Here is a 19,595-nt window from a genome sequence, read left to right on the forward strand (position 1 = left end):
TGCACTACCAGTTTTTAAGGCTTTGTAAACTGCTTAGATGTCTACTTTGGCATTAAGCGATATAGAGTGGTACCTCGGGTTACAGACGCTTCAGGTTACAGGTGCTTCAGGTTACAGACTCCGCTAACCCAGAAATAGTACCTCGGATTAAGAACTTTGCTTCAGGATGAGAACGGAAATTGTACTCTAGTGGCGCGGCGGCAGGCCCCATTAGCTAAAGTGGTGCTTCAGGTTAAGAACAGTTTCAGGTTAAGTACAGACTTCCGGAACGAATTAAGTTCTTAACCTGAGGTACCACTGTACATGCATGCATACATAAATACTTGCCTGAAACACTTTACAAATGTGAAAGCACAATATTTATGTTAAGAATTATTATTTGCAACCCACTACTATCCTTGCTGGAGACGCGGGTGGTGCTGTGGGTTAAACCACAAAGCCTAGGACTTGCCGATCAGAAGGTCGGCGGTTCGAATTCCCGCAACAGGGTGAGCTCCCGTTGCTCGGTCCCTGCTCCTGCCAACCTAGCAGTTCGAAAGCAAGTCCTAGGCTCTGTTTGTAAAAGTAAAGCGACAGTTCAGTGCAATCTGTCAATCAATCCATCAACTGATCATGACCCCCACCCCGGGGAATCCCTTTGGCCTCACCTGCTTGCGCCTCTACCCGTGTCACCCTTTCGGCTGCGTCGTAGAATTCCTCGTCTGAGCTGGCATCTCCGAAGCCGGGGGGCGGAGCCAAGATAAAACCCCGCATGCCACCTCCGCAGAGCCCCTCGTCTCCCTCGGGGCCGTTCAAAGAGCCACCCTCTGGGCTGTCGCTCTGGGCGGTCTTCTCTCCGCTGCTGGCCGGGGAAATGTTGGCACAAAGGCTGTAGTACTCCATGATGTTGCTCTCCGACAGCTTCGACTCCAGAGCAGAAACGGCCAGCTCCGTTTCCCTTCGGAAGTCTCCGTCCGGCTGCGCAAGCGGCTGGGGTGGCAGGAGGAAGGAGAACACATCCTGCGTCACTCGGTTTCCCTCTTCTCCGTCTGTACCCAAGAAGGCCTTGCCGTTGCCCATCAGTTCCTGAAGGGTGGGGGCATACAGGTGGAAAAACTCTGGCTTGCTCGAGGAGCACGTTTCCAAATCGTCCTCCTCGAGGGCGTCCAGAGAGTCGCTTGAACCGCTGGTCTTCATCCCCCGACTCTCCGTGTTGGCCGAGTCAGAGGCTTCCGACAAGCTGTCGTTTGTGTTGTCGTACCCGTTGCAGAAGCTCATCCCTTTGCCCTCCAGATCCTTCCTTTCTTGCTGCAGCGCCTCCTGCTCTCCTTCGTCCTCAGGCAGGGGGCTGGTGCAGTTGTGCCGGGGTGACTGTGTGTCTGAAAAACGGTCCAAGGAGGAGTCCGGCTCAGACGACTCTTCGGAATCACTGCAGGTCCTTGACTCATACCCTGCCAAGCAAGAGATGGAAATAAGGGCTTGTTTCAAAGCATCGCAAGAGGTGTTGAAATTTTGGGAGGTTGGATAGTTACAATGGAATGGTCTTGGTAGGGGGGTACACATTTTTATTCTTAGTTATTTATGATTACAGGGGTACCTTGGTTCTCAAACGCCTTGGTTCCCAAACGCCAAAAACCCAGAAGTAAATGTTCCGGTTTTCAAACGTTTTGTGGAAGCCGAACATCCGATGCGGCTGTCGGCTATTGCTTCCGGGGCGCCTACACCAATCAGAAGCTGCACCTTAGTTTTCGAACATTTCGGAAGTCAAACGGACTCCGGAACGGATTAAGTTTGGCACTTTTGTTTTTGCTATTTATTTTGTGGTTTTGTTTTTGAGGCAATTTGTTTTTGTGACTGTGTGGAACCCAATTCAGCTACTGGTTGATTGTGTGACTGTGGAAATGGATAAAAGCAAACAATGACTATCATCACTGCAGGTAAGAAATTTTTTTTTTTAAATCATCTACAATACTGTCTTATTTATTTAAAGCACAGTACACTGATTATTGCTTTCATATTATGGATCAATGATCTCGTTAGATAGTAAAATCCATGTTAAATTGCTATTTTAGGGATTGTTTTTAAAAGTCTGGAACGGATTAATCCATTTTGTATAACTTTCTATGGGAAAGTGCGCCTTTGGTTTTGGAATGGAATTCTGGAACGGATTTATACCACTGTATTCCTTTGTCAAAAAAAGAATGTATAAAATGTAATTTTCTTTTAAAAAACGAAATATGGCTTGTGTAGAGTTGTTCAGGTCTGCATTACTGCTTAGAGCAGTGGTTCTCAAGACTTTTTTCCTCTGGGCTACATATTCAGAATAAAAACTTACTTGTGCCACACCGATTTTTTAATTGATAAGAAATACATTAGAAAATGAAAAGAATAAACTCCTAGCAGTGCTTGATTTATAACACAGAACATAAATACCGTATCGGCCCGAATATAATCAGCATCTTTAAAATTGGAGGGGGGGAAAGAAAAAAAGAAAAAAATACCCAAATATAAGCCACTCCATTCCTTGCTGCTCCTGGTTGCATACTTGGGGGGGGGGCACTGTGTTGCTGGTGGCCTTCCCCCTTCCTCACGCTCTCCCTTCCCAGCCTTGGGGGAGAGGACAGGACTACCCATGGGGTGCATAGCTGTCAACTTACAGATTTGAAAATAAGGGACCAGCAACCTCGAAAATAAGGGATCAGCAGCCAAAATAAGGGATTTTCTGAACACAGGTATGTTCGACTTCTGAGCCCCTCCGAGCCAAAGGCAGAAAGCCCAGCCAGCAGCCAAACAAAGCCTCAAGCGGTGGTTCCCACAGTGCAGCAATCCAGCAAAGGGGATGCAGCAAGGGAAACCACCGTCACCTCTCCGCTGGGAAGCGCTGAGCAAAGGCGAGTCCCCAGGCAACGCGGCCGATTTGATTGGCACAAGGCATGCAAACTCCACCCCCCAGTCATTCTTAGACTCCTTATTGGGTGAGCAACGCAGCCAAGCAACACATTTGGAGCCTCCCGCCTCCCTGGCCGGCAGGGAGGGAGGGAGAGGAGCTGTTTCCTTTGAAACCTGGGAAATTTAAGGGACATCATCAATAAGGGATAGCAGCGGGACACGGCGCTGGGATAAGGGACCTTCCCGCCAAATAAGGGACAGTTGACAGCTATTATGGGGTGGGTGCTGCTTTGCCCTGCTCCTGGCTGCATACCGTGGGGTCGTGAATATATGCCGCACTTCAACTTTTCATGGTTGGAATTTGGGGGGAAAGTGAGGCTTATATTCAGGCCAATACGGTACTTCACAATATGTTCACGGGACTGTAAGAGTCTTCCTAACTGTTTGGTCACTGCTCTCGGGTTGTCTTTACCTTCTTCGGCGGAGATCCGATGCACCGGAGGCTTTTTCTCCCCCCAGACGAATATGGAACTGCTCGAATCGACAAAGAGCCTGCAGTAGCCATGGATGAGACAAGCCAGGTCTTTGGCGTTGTTTGTTTCCAGCAGCAGAGTGAGCAGCTTGAAGGAGGGGAAGAAAAAGCAGGCTGAAGACATCTGCACAAACCCTCACCCACACTAAGAAACCTTCTTTGCCTGTGCCACCTTTTCCACGCATGAAATGCTCGTGTACATGTTACGACTCCATGCATGGTGAGTGTGTCCACACACATTGTCTATGTACACTCACACGTGTGGTCCAAGGAGGAAGAAATGCAATGGGCATTTATTATGGTTTGCAAAACAAAAGGAGGAGGTGCCCTCAAACTGGTTCCAGCTTCTGGTTTGTTCATACTGTGAACAAAATATACCCTGAAAGCACATTTGAAGCACATTTCCGCCCCCACTGGAGTTTGTTGAGGGTTGCTGGGAATTGTTAACTCTGCGAAGGCGAAACTACAGTGCCCAGAATTATTTGAGGGAAAGAATGTGCTTCAAACATGGTGTTACAAAAGTTGGGTGCATTCCCCTCTCTCTGTCAAGCGGTAGCAAGAGTCCAGGACTGCCTTCCATTGGAAGATTGAGACACGACAAAGACCATTGTAGCTTTAAGAAATACGGTCTATTCACCTATTTACACCTTCAGTCTGCATGGGGGGGGGGCCATATCCTCTTTCTTAGTAAAGCACAGAATGGTGGATTTTGAAACATGACATAAAATAGATCTCCCTTCCACCCATAGTCCAAAGAATTCTTAATGTTATGGCTCAGGACCGCAATACGTCAAGGACCGCCCCTTTCCATATGAACCTACCCAGACCCTGATATCATCTTCTGAGGCCTTGAGAGGTCTGGAGGGAGGCAACACGAGAAGGGGCCTTCTCTGCAGTGGCTCCCCATCTGTGGAATGCTCTCCCCAGGGGAGTTCACCTGGCGCCTTCATTATACACCTTTAAGGGCCAGGCAAAAACGTTCCTCTTCAACCAGAACTTTTGTCAGACATCCAATGCCCTTTAAAAATGTGTTGCGGAAATGTGTTTGTTTTTATTATGTATTTTCTGTTTTTTTATATTGTGATTCTGTGTTGTGAACTGCCCTGAGATCTGTGGGTATAGGGTGGAATACACATTTAATAAATAAAAATAAGTAAGTATGTGGGTGGCACTGTGGTCTAAACCACTGAGCCTAGGGCTTGCCGATCAGAAGGTCGGCGGTTCGAATCCCCGCGACGGGGTGAGCTCCCGTTGCTCGGTCCCTGCTCCTGCCAACCTAGCAGTTCGAAAGCACGTCAAAGTACAAGTAGATAAATAGGTACCGCTCTGGCAGGAAGGTAAACAGCGTTTCCGTGCGCTGCTCTGGTTTGCCAGAAGTGGCTTAGTCATGCTGGCCACATGACCCGGAAGCTGTACGCCGGCTCCCTCGGCCAGTAAAGCGAGATGAGCGCCGCAACCCCAGAGTTGGCCACGACTGGACCTAATGGTCAGGGGGTACCTTTACCTTTAAGTCAAAGTCATAGTTACCTTGATATCTTGGAGGTAGATTTTCACCATGCTCACTTTGTCGGATTCTTCGGTCAGCTCCAGCCTGCTGATGTTCGCAAATTCTGCCAGCATGGTGACAATGTTCAGTTTGTTATTAACCACTTGGCTGATTCCATATTTGGCTCCCACCAGGAGGGCCACACATGATTCTCTGTCCTGCAACTACATGGGGGGAAAGTTTGCTTACACTCCAGCGGACAACTACTTACCCATGGTAAGATCCCATGCATGCATGTTCATGGTCAATGAGGACTTGCATGTGGGAATGAGCCCTCATGTATCAAAGACCACAGACAGAACTTTCTACCACCACCCTCAATATTTTACAAAGAAGAATGTCAACACACTTGAGAGCCAGTGTGGTGTAGTGGTTAAGAGCGGTAGTCTCGTAATCTGGTGAACTGGGTTTGCATCTCCGCTCCTCCACATGCAGCTTCTGGGTGACTTTGGGCCAGTCACACTTCTCTGAAGTCTCTCAGCCCCACTCACCTCACAGAGTGTTTGTTGTGGGGGAGGAAGGGAAAGGAGAATGTGAGCCGCTTTGAGACTCCTTAGGGTAGTAATAAAGTGGGATATCAAATCCAAACTCTTCTACTCAGTTGCAAATCAAGGGATGGAAATGGGTGACTCAGTCTCTACACTGATTGAGAAACAGTGGGATCATTCCCAGAGAAGAGTGCTTAATAAAGACGATGGACTATGCCAAAATGGCAAAAATGACCGGGAAGATCAGAAACCAATAAGATAATAAATTTAATAAAGAATGGGGAATTTAAAAAAAGTTACTTAGAAGAACACTGTAAACAATTAAAAACATTGGCAGGTTTTTGACAACACTTGTAACAAGAACTATGGTAAGAATTGAGCTTTAAGGAAATATGGAGAACATTATACGATGCAGCTGAAAAATAACAATTTTGGAACCCACACAGGGTTGAGCAGAAATCCAAGGATTCAGAGGATTCTATTTGTATACGATTATGATCTATATATGAATGCAAATGTTAAATGCAAAATAAAAGACATTAAAGAAAAGAGAAACAGTAGGCTATTGACCAAGTTAGTTTCAATGCCCTTTGACCTCAACAGACATTTCTGAAAAGTTCAGATACTCTTTTAAGCATAATTTTTGGGCTATCATCTAAAAATAATATAAATAATGGGCAGGATTCAACTAAATTGCTGCATGTGCACCACCTAAATCTGCTCTAGAGGACTGGGGGAACCCCCCCAAAAAAAACAGATTGAGAAGGAGAGTTGGGGGCCGAGGGTGGGGGGAGTCTTGTTGCACAAGCCGACCTTATTCCATGCACAAATGCTCTATTTTGTGCTATGTTGAATTCCACCTGTTTTCCTATTCTGGAACCTGTTTCTACTACTCTCCTAGCAGGAACATTTATTTTTGTGTTTCTATCTTGTAAACTGCCCTGTGATCTTTGAATGGAGGGCAGTACAGTCGCACCTTGGTTCTCGAACGCCTTGGTACTTGTACGTTTTGGCTCCCGAACACTGAAAACCCGGAATAAGTATTCTGGTTTTTGAACGTTTTTTGGAAGCCGAACGTCTGATGCGGCTTCCGCTTGAGTGCAGGAAGCTCCTGTAGCCAATCGGAAGCCGCGCCTTGGTTTTTGAACGTTTTCGGAAGTCGAACAGACTTCCGGAACGGATTATGTTCAAGAACCAAAGTATGACTATATAGAAATTTAATAAGGAAGTAATTTTGACAAACTCCTCCAATGCAGTTCTCCTGTGAAGTTGTGTGTTTGTGTGTATTAGTGGAAATAGCATTAAAATGCATTATATTAGGGAAAGTACCTTGCAAAGAAACATATATTAGGTAACATTGCATACAAAAATTGCTTATTAGGTAAAATTTGCACCAAAATGCTGATGCATTTTCTTAAGGACTTTTAAAAATAAATAAATCACAGACTGAAGTGGATATGTGGAGAAGTGAAATCAAGGTTGGAAAAGTAAGAAATGACGAGTACTCAAAACCGACAAATTTGCCCATCCCTACCCTGGACCCAGACTGCTTCCACGCTCTTGAGTTCTCACAGTAAAGGAGCTGAAAAAATACACCAAAAGTGTCTTTCAAAGATTGCTGATACGCTGTGTTAAACAGATAATGACCTTACCATTAGAGTGGCATTGAAGATCTTTCCTCCGTAGAGTTTCAGATCCCCCAGGATCTGCAGATAACACAGACGCACATGTGCTGCTGAGAGGAGGTGCTGCAATGGTGGAGAAGAATGCTTAGCAATAGTTCAGAAAACCAGCTATTGTACAAATCAAGGTAAGCAATGGGATTGCAATGCTGAAATGATAATCTAAGACTGGGTAGGAAGCCCTGGGAACTAATGCATACCTCCAGGTCTCTCCATATGACCTTTGGGAGTCTCACCAGACCACACCCTCTTCCCAGACATACCCTCTTTCCCCAAACCACACCCCTTGCCAGCCCCTCTTCCTACACTCCTTGAGTACTTTTGCCTGGCTGGAATTTGTCCTTGGCCCTACCTTCTACCCTGGTACAAGTGGCGGTGACTATACGGTGATATCTTGGTTCTCAAACGTAATCCGTTCCGGGAGTCCATTCAACTTGGTTCAAAAACCAAGGCGTGGCTTCCGATTGGCTGCAGGAGCTTCCTGCACTCAAGCAGAAGCTGTGTTGGATGTTCGGCTTCCGAGAAACGTTCGCAAACCAGGGAGCTGATTTGTTTGGCTGCTAGCCAGGTGTTTGGATCAACCTCTAATGTATGAGTCACTTAGTAGGCTTAAGAGTTTAATATTCAGGGAACAATCTTCATATGTGGTGGACTTGTAAAAGGGTAACACAGTATTGGGATATGATCCATAATGAATTGAAAAAAATGTTTAAAAGTACTTTCCGCCCCAAAAAGAGTCCTTTCTGTTGGGGATAATTCAGATGAAAATTCCCAGGTGTCAAAAAAGGTTATTTATGTATGTCTCTACTGTGGCCCGTATTTTGTTAGCCCAAAAATAAAAAATGAGTGAGGTCCCAACCAAAGAAGAATGGCAACTTAAGTTGACAGCATATGCACAGTTTGCAGACTTAACATATAGAACAAGAAGAACATATGTTTAGAGAAGAACGTTTATTGAATATATGGGAAATAACTGTGTACAGCTGAAAATGCCGGCAGCATTAAGATAAATTCAACAGTGTAAATAAGTTTTGATGGCTGCAATAATGGAATACTGGATGGTATGGTTTTGTAAAATATGCAGGGATTTCTGATATGTACAATGAACCATGGAAAGAGAAGGGAAGTCATGGATATGTTAAGGATGTAAAAATGAGTACTTTAAATTGTAAAACAGAAAATTCATATATATATACAGTGGTACCTCGCAAGACGAATGCCTCGCAAGACAAAAAACTCACTAGACGAAAGGGTTTTTTGTTTTTTGAGCTGCTTCGCAAGACGATTTTCCCTACGGGCTTGCTTCGCAAGACGGAAACGTCTTGCAAGTTTGTTTCCTTTTTCATAACACCGTTAATACAGTTGCGACTTGACTTCGAGGAGCAACTCATAGAACACGGTGTGGTAGCCTTTTTTGAGGTTTTTAAGGTTGAGGTTGCGATTTTTGAAGCTTTTCCAAAACTTTCCTGACTCCGTGCTTCGCAAGATGAAAACAATCGCAAGACGACAAAACTCGCGGAACGAATTAATTTCGTCTTGTGAGGCACCACTGTATACACACACACAAAAAGGAGAGAGTTTAATACTCAGCTTGCATCACATGCATGCAGCCAAACCAATCTAACTCTTTTCCACAATGTGTTCTTTACTTTAGTCCACTAAATCTGGAATGGAGAACCTAGACTACTCTAGAATACTGATCAAGATCAATGAACAGGTTTGTTCAACAGCAGCAAGCGAACGCAGCAAAACAAAGCAGTCAGGGATCTTTCTGAGATGTGCTAAAGCCGCATTACCTTTTGTCTCGGATCCAGCAAGAGTTGATTCCTCTTCATGTGAAAGCTAATGGCCTTTTTGATGTCTTTGCCTTTCATGTTTCGGAGCAGAGTTGGGGAAATGAAGTTTTCGATTCCCCAGTCCTTCCTGTTCAAAAGCAAAACAACAACAACAAAACCAGAGAGCAAATGTCGGAGAGGATAACCCTACAGAACTCTTTGTGTTTAAAGAAAGTCATCCCAGAGGAGGGGGGGGGGTCATTGGCTGCATATGATAGAGGTGATCAGAAACTGCTTGACTCTGCCTTTCTCGTGCTAAAGGTAAAGGTACCCCTGCCCGTCAGGGCCAGTCATGACCGACTCTAGGGTTGCGCGCTCATCTCGCTCAAGAGGCCGGGAGCTGGCGCTGTCCGAGGACACTTCTGGGTCACGTGGCCAGCGTGTCGAAGCTGCATCTGGCGAGCCAGCACCAGCGCAGCACACAGAAACACCGTTTACCTTCCCGCTAGAAAGTGGTCCCTATTTATCTACTTGCACTTAGGGGTGCTTTCGAACTGCTAGGTGGGCAGGAGCTGGGACCGAAAGACGGGAGCTCACCCCGCTGCAGGGATTCGAACCGCCGACCTTTCGATCAGCAAGTCCTAGGCACTGTGGTTTAACCCGAAACGCCACCCACGGTGCATATGATAGAGGTTATCAGAAACTGCTTGACTCTGCCTTTCTGGTGCTAATGGCAGTGTAAAAGGAAGCATTTGTTTTTTTCCTTTTCCCCACCAGTGCCATCATTATTTCAGAAGATCATATGCAATGGGGAAAAAATTAGCACACCAGGAGTTGCCATTGTGGCACTAAGACATAGGTAAAGGTAAAGGTACCCCTGCCCGTACGGGCCAGTCTTGACAGACTCTGGGGTTGTGCGCTCATCTCACTCTAGAGGCCGGGAGCCAGCGCTGTCCGGAGACACTTCCGGGTCACGTGGCCAGCGTGACAAGCTGCATCTGGCGAGCCAGCGCAGCACACGGAACGCCGTTTACCTTCCCGCTGGTAAGCGGTCCCTATTTATCTACTTGCACCAGAAGGTGCTTTCGAACTGCTAGGGTGGCAGGCGCTGGGACCGAGCGACGGGAGCGCACCCCGCTGCGGGGATTCGAACCGCCGACCTTTCGATTGGCAAGTCCTAGGCGCTGAGGCTTTTTACCCACAGCGCCACCCGCGTCCCTAGGCACTAAGACATAGAGATGGGAAAATCTGTCTCAGTTTCTCAGTTTCCCCAATCCTAAATTCAATTTGGGATAGTTTTCTAAGCCCTCATAAAAAATTGCTTAGCATTTTCCCTTAATACAATGCATGTTTGTATGTTATTTCCGCTAGCTTTTATGCATTTCAGCACCTATTTGACACTAGTTTTGCACATACCTACTTGGCTAGAGAAGTACATTGCCATATGCGGAGAAGTGTGACTTACTCTATATATTTCAGAGAGACTTTCTGTGGCTGAGCACAGGCGATAATCCGCTCTTGGATGTGCAGCGCAGCCAGTCGTAAAGCAACGCTGCACTTCATCTCGACAGCGAATCTCTCCTGAAGCACATCACTGCAGCTCTGAAAATGACAGAGCCAGGTTAGCAAGATGAGAAAGACACCATTTCATTTATGCAAGCTATTCCTAACCACAAGCAACCACTCCACCCTCCCTGCTCCCCACAAACCCAGAAGTTTGTGTCCCTGGTCAATGGTCCTGGCAGAAGTCTAGGGTCCCACTCAGCAAAACGAGTAGGAGGGCCCCCAAATGCAGCTGATCTGGCTTAGAACATTTTAAAGTGGTGTTTTTTTTTAGTCGTTTAGTTGTTTAGTCCAACTCTTCATGACCCCCTGGACCAGAGCACGCCAGGCACTCCTGTCTTCCACCGCCTCCCGCAGTTTGGTCAAACTCATGCTGGTAGCGTCGAGAACACTGCCCAACCATCTCGTCCTCTGTCGTCCCCTTCTCCTTGTGCCCTCCATCTTTCCCAACATCAGGGTCTTTTCCAGGGAGTCTTCTCTTCTCATGAGCTGGCCAAAGTATTGGAGCCTCAGCTTCAGGATCTGTCCTTCCAGTGAGCACTCAGGACTGATTTCCTTAAGAATGGATGCTGTTGAATTATGGTGCTGGAGGAGACTCTTGAGAGTCCCACGGACTGCAAGAAGATCAAACCTATCCATTCTTAAGGAAATTCTTCGGCGATCAGCCTTCTTTATGGTCCAGCTCTCACTTCCATACATCACTACTGGGAAAACCATGGCTTTAACTATACAGACCTTTGTTGGCAAGGTGATGTCTCTGCTTTTTAAGATGCTGTGTAGTAATACATAATGCCATCTAAAGACCCCCTTTACCATAAGACCATTACATCCAGACTGTAAGATGACCCCAATCCACCACTGATGATGGTAGAGGACATCTAGCAACAATTCTAACAGCAATTGTTTGTTTTTCCCAGTGGCTTGCCAAAGCTGCAGAGTCATAGCCTCCCCTACATATGCATACATGAATACATACATACATACATACATATGCAAGAACACTGGAATCCAAAACAATGACTCTCAAAATGTAATGAAACACAAATGTGAATAAACATGCATGATGAATATACAAATACCAAATACTATGTACTTGCTTTTATATTCCTATTACTGTATTTGTGAAGATTGACAACATGCATGCTTTGGGTTTTTCTCCTTGATAAAATCCAAGTAAAAAAAAAATCATAGATCAAGTTATCTGAGTCAGATTCACATCTGAACGCAGGTGCTGAAGTTCTCAAGAGCTGCAAATTTGAAAATCCTACCTAATGCATTGTGTTTTGGATCTTGTTTTAAAAATGCATTTTTTAAAAATGAAAAGCACCATTTGTGTGGGATCTATGAGCTATAAAATAATAATAATAATAATAATAATAATAATAATAATAATAATAATAATTTATTATTTGTACCCCGCCCATCTGGCTGGGTCTCCCCAGCCACTCTGGGCGGCTTCCATAGAAACCAAAAATACACTAAAATTTCACACGTTAAAAACTTCCCTGAACAGGGCTGCCTTAAGATGTCTTCTGAATGTCAGGTAGTTGTTTATCGCTTTGACATCTGGTGGGAGGGCATTCCACAGGGCGGGCGCCACTACCGAGAAGGCCCTCTGCCTGGTTCCCTGTAGCTTTGCTTCTCGCAATGAGGGAACTGCCAGAAGGCCCTTGGCGCTGGACCTCAGAGTCCGGGCAGAATGATGGGGGTGGAGACGCTCCTTCAGGTATACTGGGCCGAGGCCGTTTAGGGCTATGTTTAGAGCTATGTATGTGATGCACAGTTGCTAATCTATGCAGGCACTTCAGTGGGATGTGACAGCAGGAGAGCTGTGGCAAAAGTATAATACTGAGAAATACCTTTTGGGTTCCTGTTAGGTGTTGCTAAAAACCCCAACCAAGGCACACAGGGCTATAGACTGACACATGATGCATTACCACATCACCTGCAAATAGAGATACTCAAAGGCAACTGGATCTTGCTGCAACAGATCCAGTGGATCCCTGGGTATAAAGCAGACTCTGAAGAGGCAGCGGTAATCATGAGACTCTTTCCTCTGAACTACCTGGAATGAAGAAATAAGAGAATTACCGCCACAACGCAGTGATTTGGCTCAGTATCCAGCTTCCTGAAAATGTCCACTCTCATTTTTGTAATAAGCAAGTTCTTATGGTTTGCAAAGATGGCTGCTTGAAAAATTGTGGGCACTTCTTAATTTGTGTGTGTGCTCTAGTGGAATAACATTGAGAGAGCCAGTGTGGTGTAGTGGTTAGGAGCAATGGACTCGTAATCTGGTGACCCGAGTTCGCTTCCCCGCTCCTCCACATGCAGCTGCTGGGTGACCATGGGCCAGTCACACTTCTCTGAAGTCTCTCAGCCCCACTCACCTCACAGAGTGTTTTTTGTGGGGGAGGAAGGGAAAGGACATTGTTGGCCGCTTTGGGACTCCTTCGGGTAGTGATAAAGCGGAATATCAAATCCAAACCCTTCTTCTCTTCTAACAAAACTTGATTGCCATTTTCTTTCAAGATCAAATCAATACTATTTTGATCCATTTTCATGGGGCCCCCAAAAGGAGTTGGGCCCACAGGCAGGTGCCTAATCTGCTTATTTGGTAACCTGGCACTGGGGGAACTGTTGAATATGATATCTTAGGGCTAGGTGGGTGGAGTTTCACTATTCAGTTTAGCTCCTCGCACCTCCCTTGTGTATAGTGGAAGTGGAATAAATTTTGCTGAACAATATATTTATCAGGATTATCTGGAGTGTATTGGGGGGGGGGACCATTTGCCTGAAGTCCACCTGAAGTCTGATATGACTCAAAGGACATTCCAATGGTGTTTTAGACAAAGAACAAACGAACAGATGATAAAGTCAGCACTTATGAGCTACCACCACCAGCAACACCTAGAAAGAGGGCCAGAGATTTGCTTTGAACAACAGAATGCATGGCTGTTGGAACACTATTCTGAAATGCTAGCAGTTCATATGACAGGAACAGATCCTTATGAGAATTGGCATTTTGGAGAGCTCCAATGAAGCTGCTCCCAGTCCCCCACAACCCACACATTCTGAGGAGCCACCCCCCTTTTAGTAGCTGCTAGTCTAGATGGACTAGCAAGATCATTCATTTATCTATGTCTTCCGATGAAGTATCTCAAAGTGATTTCACAATACAACACAGGCAATTGCATATAATGGTACCTCGGTTTTCGAACATAATCCATTCCGGAAGACCGTTCAACTTCCAAAACATTTGAAAACCGAAGAATTTACTTCCGGAAGCATTTACTTCCGGAAGACTCAATACGGAAGCCGCGTGGCACATTCGACTTCCGAAAAGCATTCGAAAACCGAAGCAGTTACTTCCGGGTTTTTGGCATTTGAAAACCGAAACCTTTGACTTCCGAGACATTAAAAAACCGAAATGTTCAACTCTCGAGACGTTAAAAAACCGAGGTACCACTGTATTTTAAAAATCCAGCTAAAATAATTGCACAAACATTTAAACATGGGCCCTGCCTTTCCCCTCAGAATGCAGCCCAAGGCTTGGATTAGTAAAGGAGTTTGGTAGGAGTAATAAAGGAGATCAGAGGGACCGTTGTGCCAAAGCATTGACGGTAGCTCAAACTCCCTGCAACAGGAAGTTATCGATTCTGTAATGTACTTCTTGTTGCTCTTCCCATTTGTCCACCACCCTTTTGCTGATGGGAGCACCAAAAGTACTGCAACTGACCTGTCCGATGAGTTCATCCTCGTGAAGAAGGTACATCTTCAACACGTTGTACTGCTCTTCCAAGACCAAGGCAAAATAACCAATACTCCGGATGGAGAGCTTCTCTTTCAAAGTGAGAATAATGTCCTGCCAATTATTGATGGCAAAGCAACAAATTAAACAGCAAATCTATGCCCCCGGAGAAATGATCTAGGACTACGCGTGGATATTCCCGCAGCTGGGAGTACACGTCAGGCAACGTGAAGTGTCCATCTTGGGTGGCAGATCTGGCGCACCGTTAACGGCAGCAGAGTGGGCGAGAGGCAGAGCTGACCCATGGCGAGAATTCCTTGGCAAACTACCCTTTCAAATGTGTCCGAGATGTTTCAGAGCACAGCAGGTTTCTGGATACAAAAGCTTACCCATTGCGATGGATTGTCTAATTCCAGGGGTTGCTAAGCACCCCAAATCTCATGGGTTTCACTGGGATTTTATGATGATTTGGGGAGGGATGGGGGAGAATAGATGGGTTAAAATAGATATTAGCATGGGGTACAACCCATCACAGAGCTATGGATGCTTGCCTTGTTTTTGTATTTTGCGTTCCCATTTTGTATTTGTATGTTGTGAACCGCCCTGTGATGTTCAGATGAAAGGCGACATACAAAATTCAATAAAAAGAATATAAAAGTAAAAAGAACCAGTGGTACTTAAGCATGCATAACTGGATGGCGGACATAGATTTTTGTGATAAGACACATCAGGCCACAGCAAAATCTACCACGCAGAGCATCCTATGGAAACAGCATGAAATCAAAACTAGATAAGCTTACCTAATAATAATAATAATAATAATAATAATAATAATAATAATAATGATAATAAGCCCTAGTTCGGCATTTCTCTCTCTACACATCAACTGTAGACCCATCTCCTGGTCTCCTGCCAGCTCCACCTGCACTCTGTCTCTGCATTGGGGAACGTCTGAATAGAGAAGCCCACTAAATGTGTATAGGATGCCAACGTGACCCTGTGCTCAGCAGACTTGCTCCCATCAATTCTTCCCCCAGTGCAGGGATAGCATGAAGACAGGGCTGGCAGGAGGCAGGTCAGTGGGGTGGCACTAGCATGCACAGCCCTGCTATCCTTTTGCACAATGTTACATGGAAAGGGAGCAAAATTGCCTGAATAGGGCTATTGATACAGGTAAAAAGGTAAAGGGACCCCTGACCATTAGGTCCAGTCGTGGCCGACTCTGGGGTTGCGGTGCTCATCTCGCTTTATTGGCCGAGGGAGCAGGCGTACAGCTTCTGGGTCATGTGGCCAGCATGACTAAGCTGCTTCTGGTGAACCAGAACAACGCATGGAAATGCCGTTTATTTTCCCGCCAGAGCGGTACCTATTTATCTACTTGCACTTTGACGTGCTTTCGAACTGCTAGGTTGGCAGGAGCAGGGACCAAGCAGCGGGAGTTCACCCCATCGCGGGGATTCGAACTGCCGACCTTCTGATCGGCAAGTCCTAGGCTCTGTGGTTTAACACACAGCGCCACCTGCGTCCCGCATTGATACAGCTAGGAAGTGCTTTATAATAATAATAATAATAATAAGAATTTATTATTTATACCCCGCCCATCTGACTGAGTTTCCCCAGCCACTCTGGGCGGCTCCCAATCGAGTGTTAAAAACAATACAGCATTAAGTATTAAAAACTTTCCTAAACAGGGCTGCCTTCAGATGTCTTTTAAAGATAGGATAGCTGCTTATTTCCTTCACATCTGAAGGGAGGGTGTTCCACAGGGTGGGCGCCACTACACAGGAGGCCCTCTGTCTGGTTCCCTGTAACCTCACTTTTCGCAATGAGGGAACCACCAGAAGGCCCTCGGCGCTTTACTGTGGTGGCACAAGTCACCCATTCAAGACTGGCATGTGTGTGTGTGTGTGTGTGTGTGTGTGTGTGCAACCTCCATATTCTATTTCCAAGATACTCCTCAATACCCAAATGATGATTTGCGCATCAAGCCCCAGCACTTTCTGCAATATAATAGAACTCAAAACATAACAGGTAAAATCTAGGGTCTGGCTCAGAGTACCTTGACAGTAGTGCTGGAGTCAAACTTGAAAGCTTTCGTCTGTCCGTTTTCCAGATACACCTTGAGAACGTTGGGCATACACAGCAGAGAACTTCCCTGGAAGACCAAAAGACACCATCTAGTCGCCATACAGTGTTTTTCTTTGGTTCAAAGATCTATCGGGAACATGTCACCTTCGGCGATCACATACGACCCAAAGGCAAACAACTGGATCTCTTAATACAATTATTATCGCACCTACAAAACAAGCTTCACTTAGCCCAGGGTCGAGGACCTCAGACCCGGGGGCCTGAATATGGCCCCCAGACCTCTCTATTTGGTTTTTGGGACTCTTCCCTCTCCCCAGGTCACACTTTGCCCTGGTCTTCCTTTGCACCTGGAGTGGTTTTGCCTGGCTAGAATCTGCTCTTGAATTCTGATAACAAATCTTCCTTATCTGGATGGAGGATAGAGAGGGGTGAATGAGGATGTACAAAGGTAACAGATGCATTCTTTGTTCCACCCCCCCTTTTTTGCCTCTGGCCCTCAGGCTCCCCATCCTTGGCTTACCCAAACTGCTATATTCCCCGTCTGCAACATCCCCAATGCCCCAATGCCCACCAAAGTCAATAGGGCCCAAGGATTGATTTAAATTAGGGATGGGTTAGAAATTCGATTCAGTTCCCATTTAAAAGTGAACTTGCCAGATTTGCCCTTCCCAAAACGATACGAAAACTGAAACACAGCCGTCCTCTAAAAGGCACACTGCTGCGAATTTTGCAAAGCACTTCCCGAGCCAAGTAACGTGTACAAAAATGCATGTCCGCGACTGGTGTGCATAAAAATGCCTACACCAGTGAAAATAATGTACAAAAGCATTCAGTATTGTATTAGGCAAAAATGCTCTGTAAAATGTGTGACAATATTGCATACAAATGTGCATATTATGAAAATTTCACCCAAAAATGCTAATGGATTTTAAGAAAAGTGAATAAATTTGATTATAATTGGAATATTGTTGTGTAATAATGATATTGGAAAGCTCTTACATTCAGATACAAGGAAACTCAGAAGGGAGGTACTAGAGGAAGTCAATTAATAAGGTTGGATTTTTAAACAATTAAGTTCGTTTTTATTGTTTGTTTGTTTGTTTGTTGTCTTTTTTCTTTGATGTATTCTTTTGTTTTTGCTTTGTTTTGACCTTCGGTTGTGCAATGTTTGTTACAATTGTGGAAAATTTAATAAAAATTATTGGGGGGGGGGAATGCTAATGGATTTTTGTTAGGGCCTTTTTTTATAAAATGCAAATTGACATGGAAATGTGGAGAATTGAATCTGAGACAAATCAAATGAGAAACAGAGTGGAAGCGACCTTGACAATATTAACTCATCCCTATTTTAAATTGAGCTGCTATTATTATTATTATTAATACAGTGGTACCTCGGGTTACATATGCTTCAGGTTACAAATGCTTCAGGTTACCGACTCTGCTAGCCCAGAAATAGTACTCGGGTTAAGAACTTTACCTCAGGATGAGAACCGAAATTGTGGCACGGTGGCAGCAGGAGGCCCCATTAGCTAAAGTAGTGCTTCAGGTTAAGAACAGTTTCAGGTTAAGAACGGACCTCCAGAACGAATTAAGTTCGTAACCTGAGGTACCACTTTATTATGTATTAATTTATATACTACCTATATGCCAAATTGGCTTCTGAAGGGTTTACAAAGTAACATCTCATGAGGCAGCACACCACCTCATGCCATTTTTAAATTTTTAAGTATTACGTTTGTAAACCGCCCTTCCTCCAAAGGATCACAGGGGGCGCTTCCAGCGTAAAAACACAAAATCAAAACACAAAATACACAAGGTAACAATAGCAAACAAAGCAAAACACCAATGTTTGGGAGATGTCAAAGATTCTCTGCCATTTCCACGGACGGAAAATATCCTCTTTGCCATCTCCCAGACATCTGGCAGCATATTGCCTCCTCCAGAACACACTGTTTTATAGCAACAGAATCAAATTAAAGTGTTAGTCAAATTGCGGCACTGCAGCCCCCAAGCAGACACTCATTTGCTGAGTTGCCCAATGCAGGCACCCTCTATTCTACTTGCCCCATGGGGCCAGGATCCTAGAAGATGGGATTTGGTCAAGCGCCATCAGTTTCCAGGCCCTTGGTGCAATGTGGTTTACTTATATTTCTGTACCATCCTCCCAGAAAAAAGGTCAGGGCAGTGCACAGCAATACAAATAAAAAGTAAAAGAATCAAAGTCAGACCATTCGCCTGGCTACCTCAGTATTGTCTACAAAGACTGCTAACAAGATTGCCAGTGTTTCAGGCAGGGAACATTTTCACCCTATCCCGGAACCTTCTACACTAGTGGCCAAAATTGTGGAAACCTTTTGGGGAAAGTGTATTTCCGAGGTTTGATGGCTCATGGCGCTGTGGGTTAAACCACAGAGCCTAGGACTTGCTGATCAGAATGTCAGCGGTTCGAATTCCAGCGACGGGGTAAGCTCCCGTTGCTCGGTCCCTGCTCCTGTCAACCTAGCAGTTCGAAAGCACATCAAGTGCAAGTAGATAAATAGGTACCGCTCCTGCGGGAAGGTAAACGGCGTTTCCATGCGCTGCTCTGGTTCACCAGAAGCAGCTTAGTCCTGCTGGCCACATGACCCGGAAGCTGTATGGCGGCTCCCTCGGCCAGTAAAGCGAGATGAGTGCCACAACCCCAGAGTCGGTCACGACTGGACCCTTTACCTGTAACAACTGATTGGCTCTCTAAACACTCATGCTCATTGGCTACATTCAAATGAAGGCAAGCTACGGTATATCAACCTAAGCAAGTTGTGCTTCCTTTTTCTGGTTATTTGACTGTAACTTTTGACAGAATTGAACAAACTTTGTTGCATTACATTCTTCATTAAATTATCTTTCCATTTCTTTGGCAAACTTTGAATAACTCTTGCAACGTTACAAAGACTTTGGATACATTGGAGGATTATAATTTGGAGGAACTATACAGTGGTGCCTCGCAAGACGAATAGAATCCGTTCCGCGAGTCTCTTCGTCTTGCGGTTTTTTCGTCTTGCGAAGCAAGCCCATTAGCGGCTTAGCGGCTTAGCGGATCAGCTGATAAGCGGCTTAGCGGCTTAGCAGATCAGCTGTTAAGCGGCTTATTGGATCAGCTGATAAGCGGCTTAGCGATCAGCTGTTAAGCGGCTTAGCGGCTTAGCGGATCAGCTGATAAGCGGCTTAGCGGCTTGGGAAAAAGGGCGGGGGAAGGGAAAAAACCCTGCAGGAACTCGCAAGACATTTTCGTCTTGCGAAGCAAGCCCATAGGAAATTCGTTTTGC

The 19,595-nt window shown here is 45.4% G+C and overlaps 1 protein-coding gene across 1 annotated transcript in view; it reads right to left on the bottom strand.

Annotated features, from left to right (window-relative positions):
* The window catches only part of FRMPD1 (FERM and PDZ domain containing 1), an 85,341-nt gene that overhangs the window by 4,576 nt on the left and 61,170 nt on the right, over nucleotides 1-19,595 (bottom strand). The window contains exons 8-16 of the mRNA XM_077921619.1: nucleotides 16,262-16,357; nucleotides 14,191-14,316; nucleotides 12,400-12,519; nucleotides 10,357-10,493; nucleotides 8,913-9,039; nucleotides 7,087-7,182; nucleotides 4,928-5,110; nucleotides 3,341-3,524; nucleotides 648-1,430 (exon numbers count right to left, since the gene is read on the bottom strand). Of these exons, the coding sequence (XP_077777745.1) occupies nucleotides 648-1,430; nucleotides 3,341-3,524; nucleotides 4,928-5,110; nucleotides 7,087-7,182; nucleotides 8,913-9,039; nucleotides 10,357-10,493; nucleotides 12,400-12,519; nucleotides 14,191-14,316; nucleotides 16,262-16,357 (1,852 nt within the window). The remainder of the gene's footprint in view (nucleotides 1-647; nucleotides 1,431-3,340; nucleotides 3,525-4,927; nucleotides 5,111-7,086; nucleotides 7,183-8,912; nucleotides 9,040-10,356; nucleotides 10,494-12,399; nucleotides 12,520-14,190; nucleotides 14,317-16,261; nucleotides 16,358-19,595) is intronic.

This window comes from Podarcis muralis, chromosome 17, assembly GCF_964188315.1.
Source record: "Podarcis muralis chromosome 17, rPodMur119.hap1.1, whole genome shotgun sequence".
NCBI lineage: Eukaryota > Metazoa > Chordata > Lepidosauria > Squamata > Lacertidae > Podarcis > Podarcis muralis.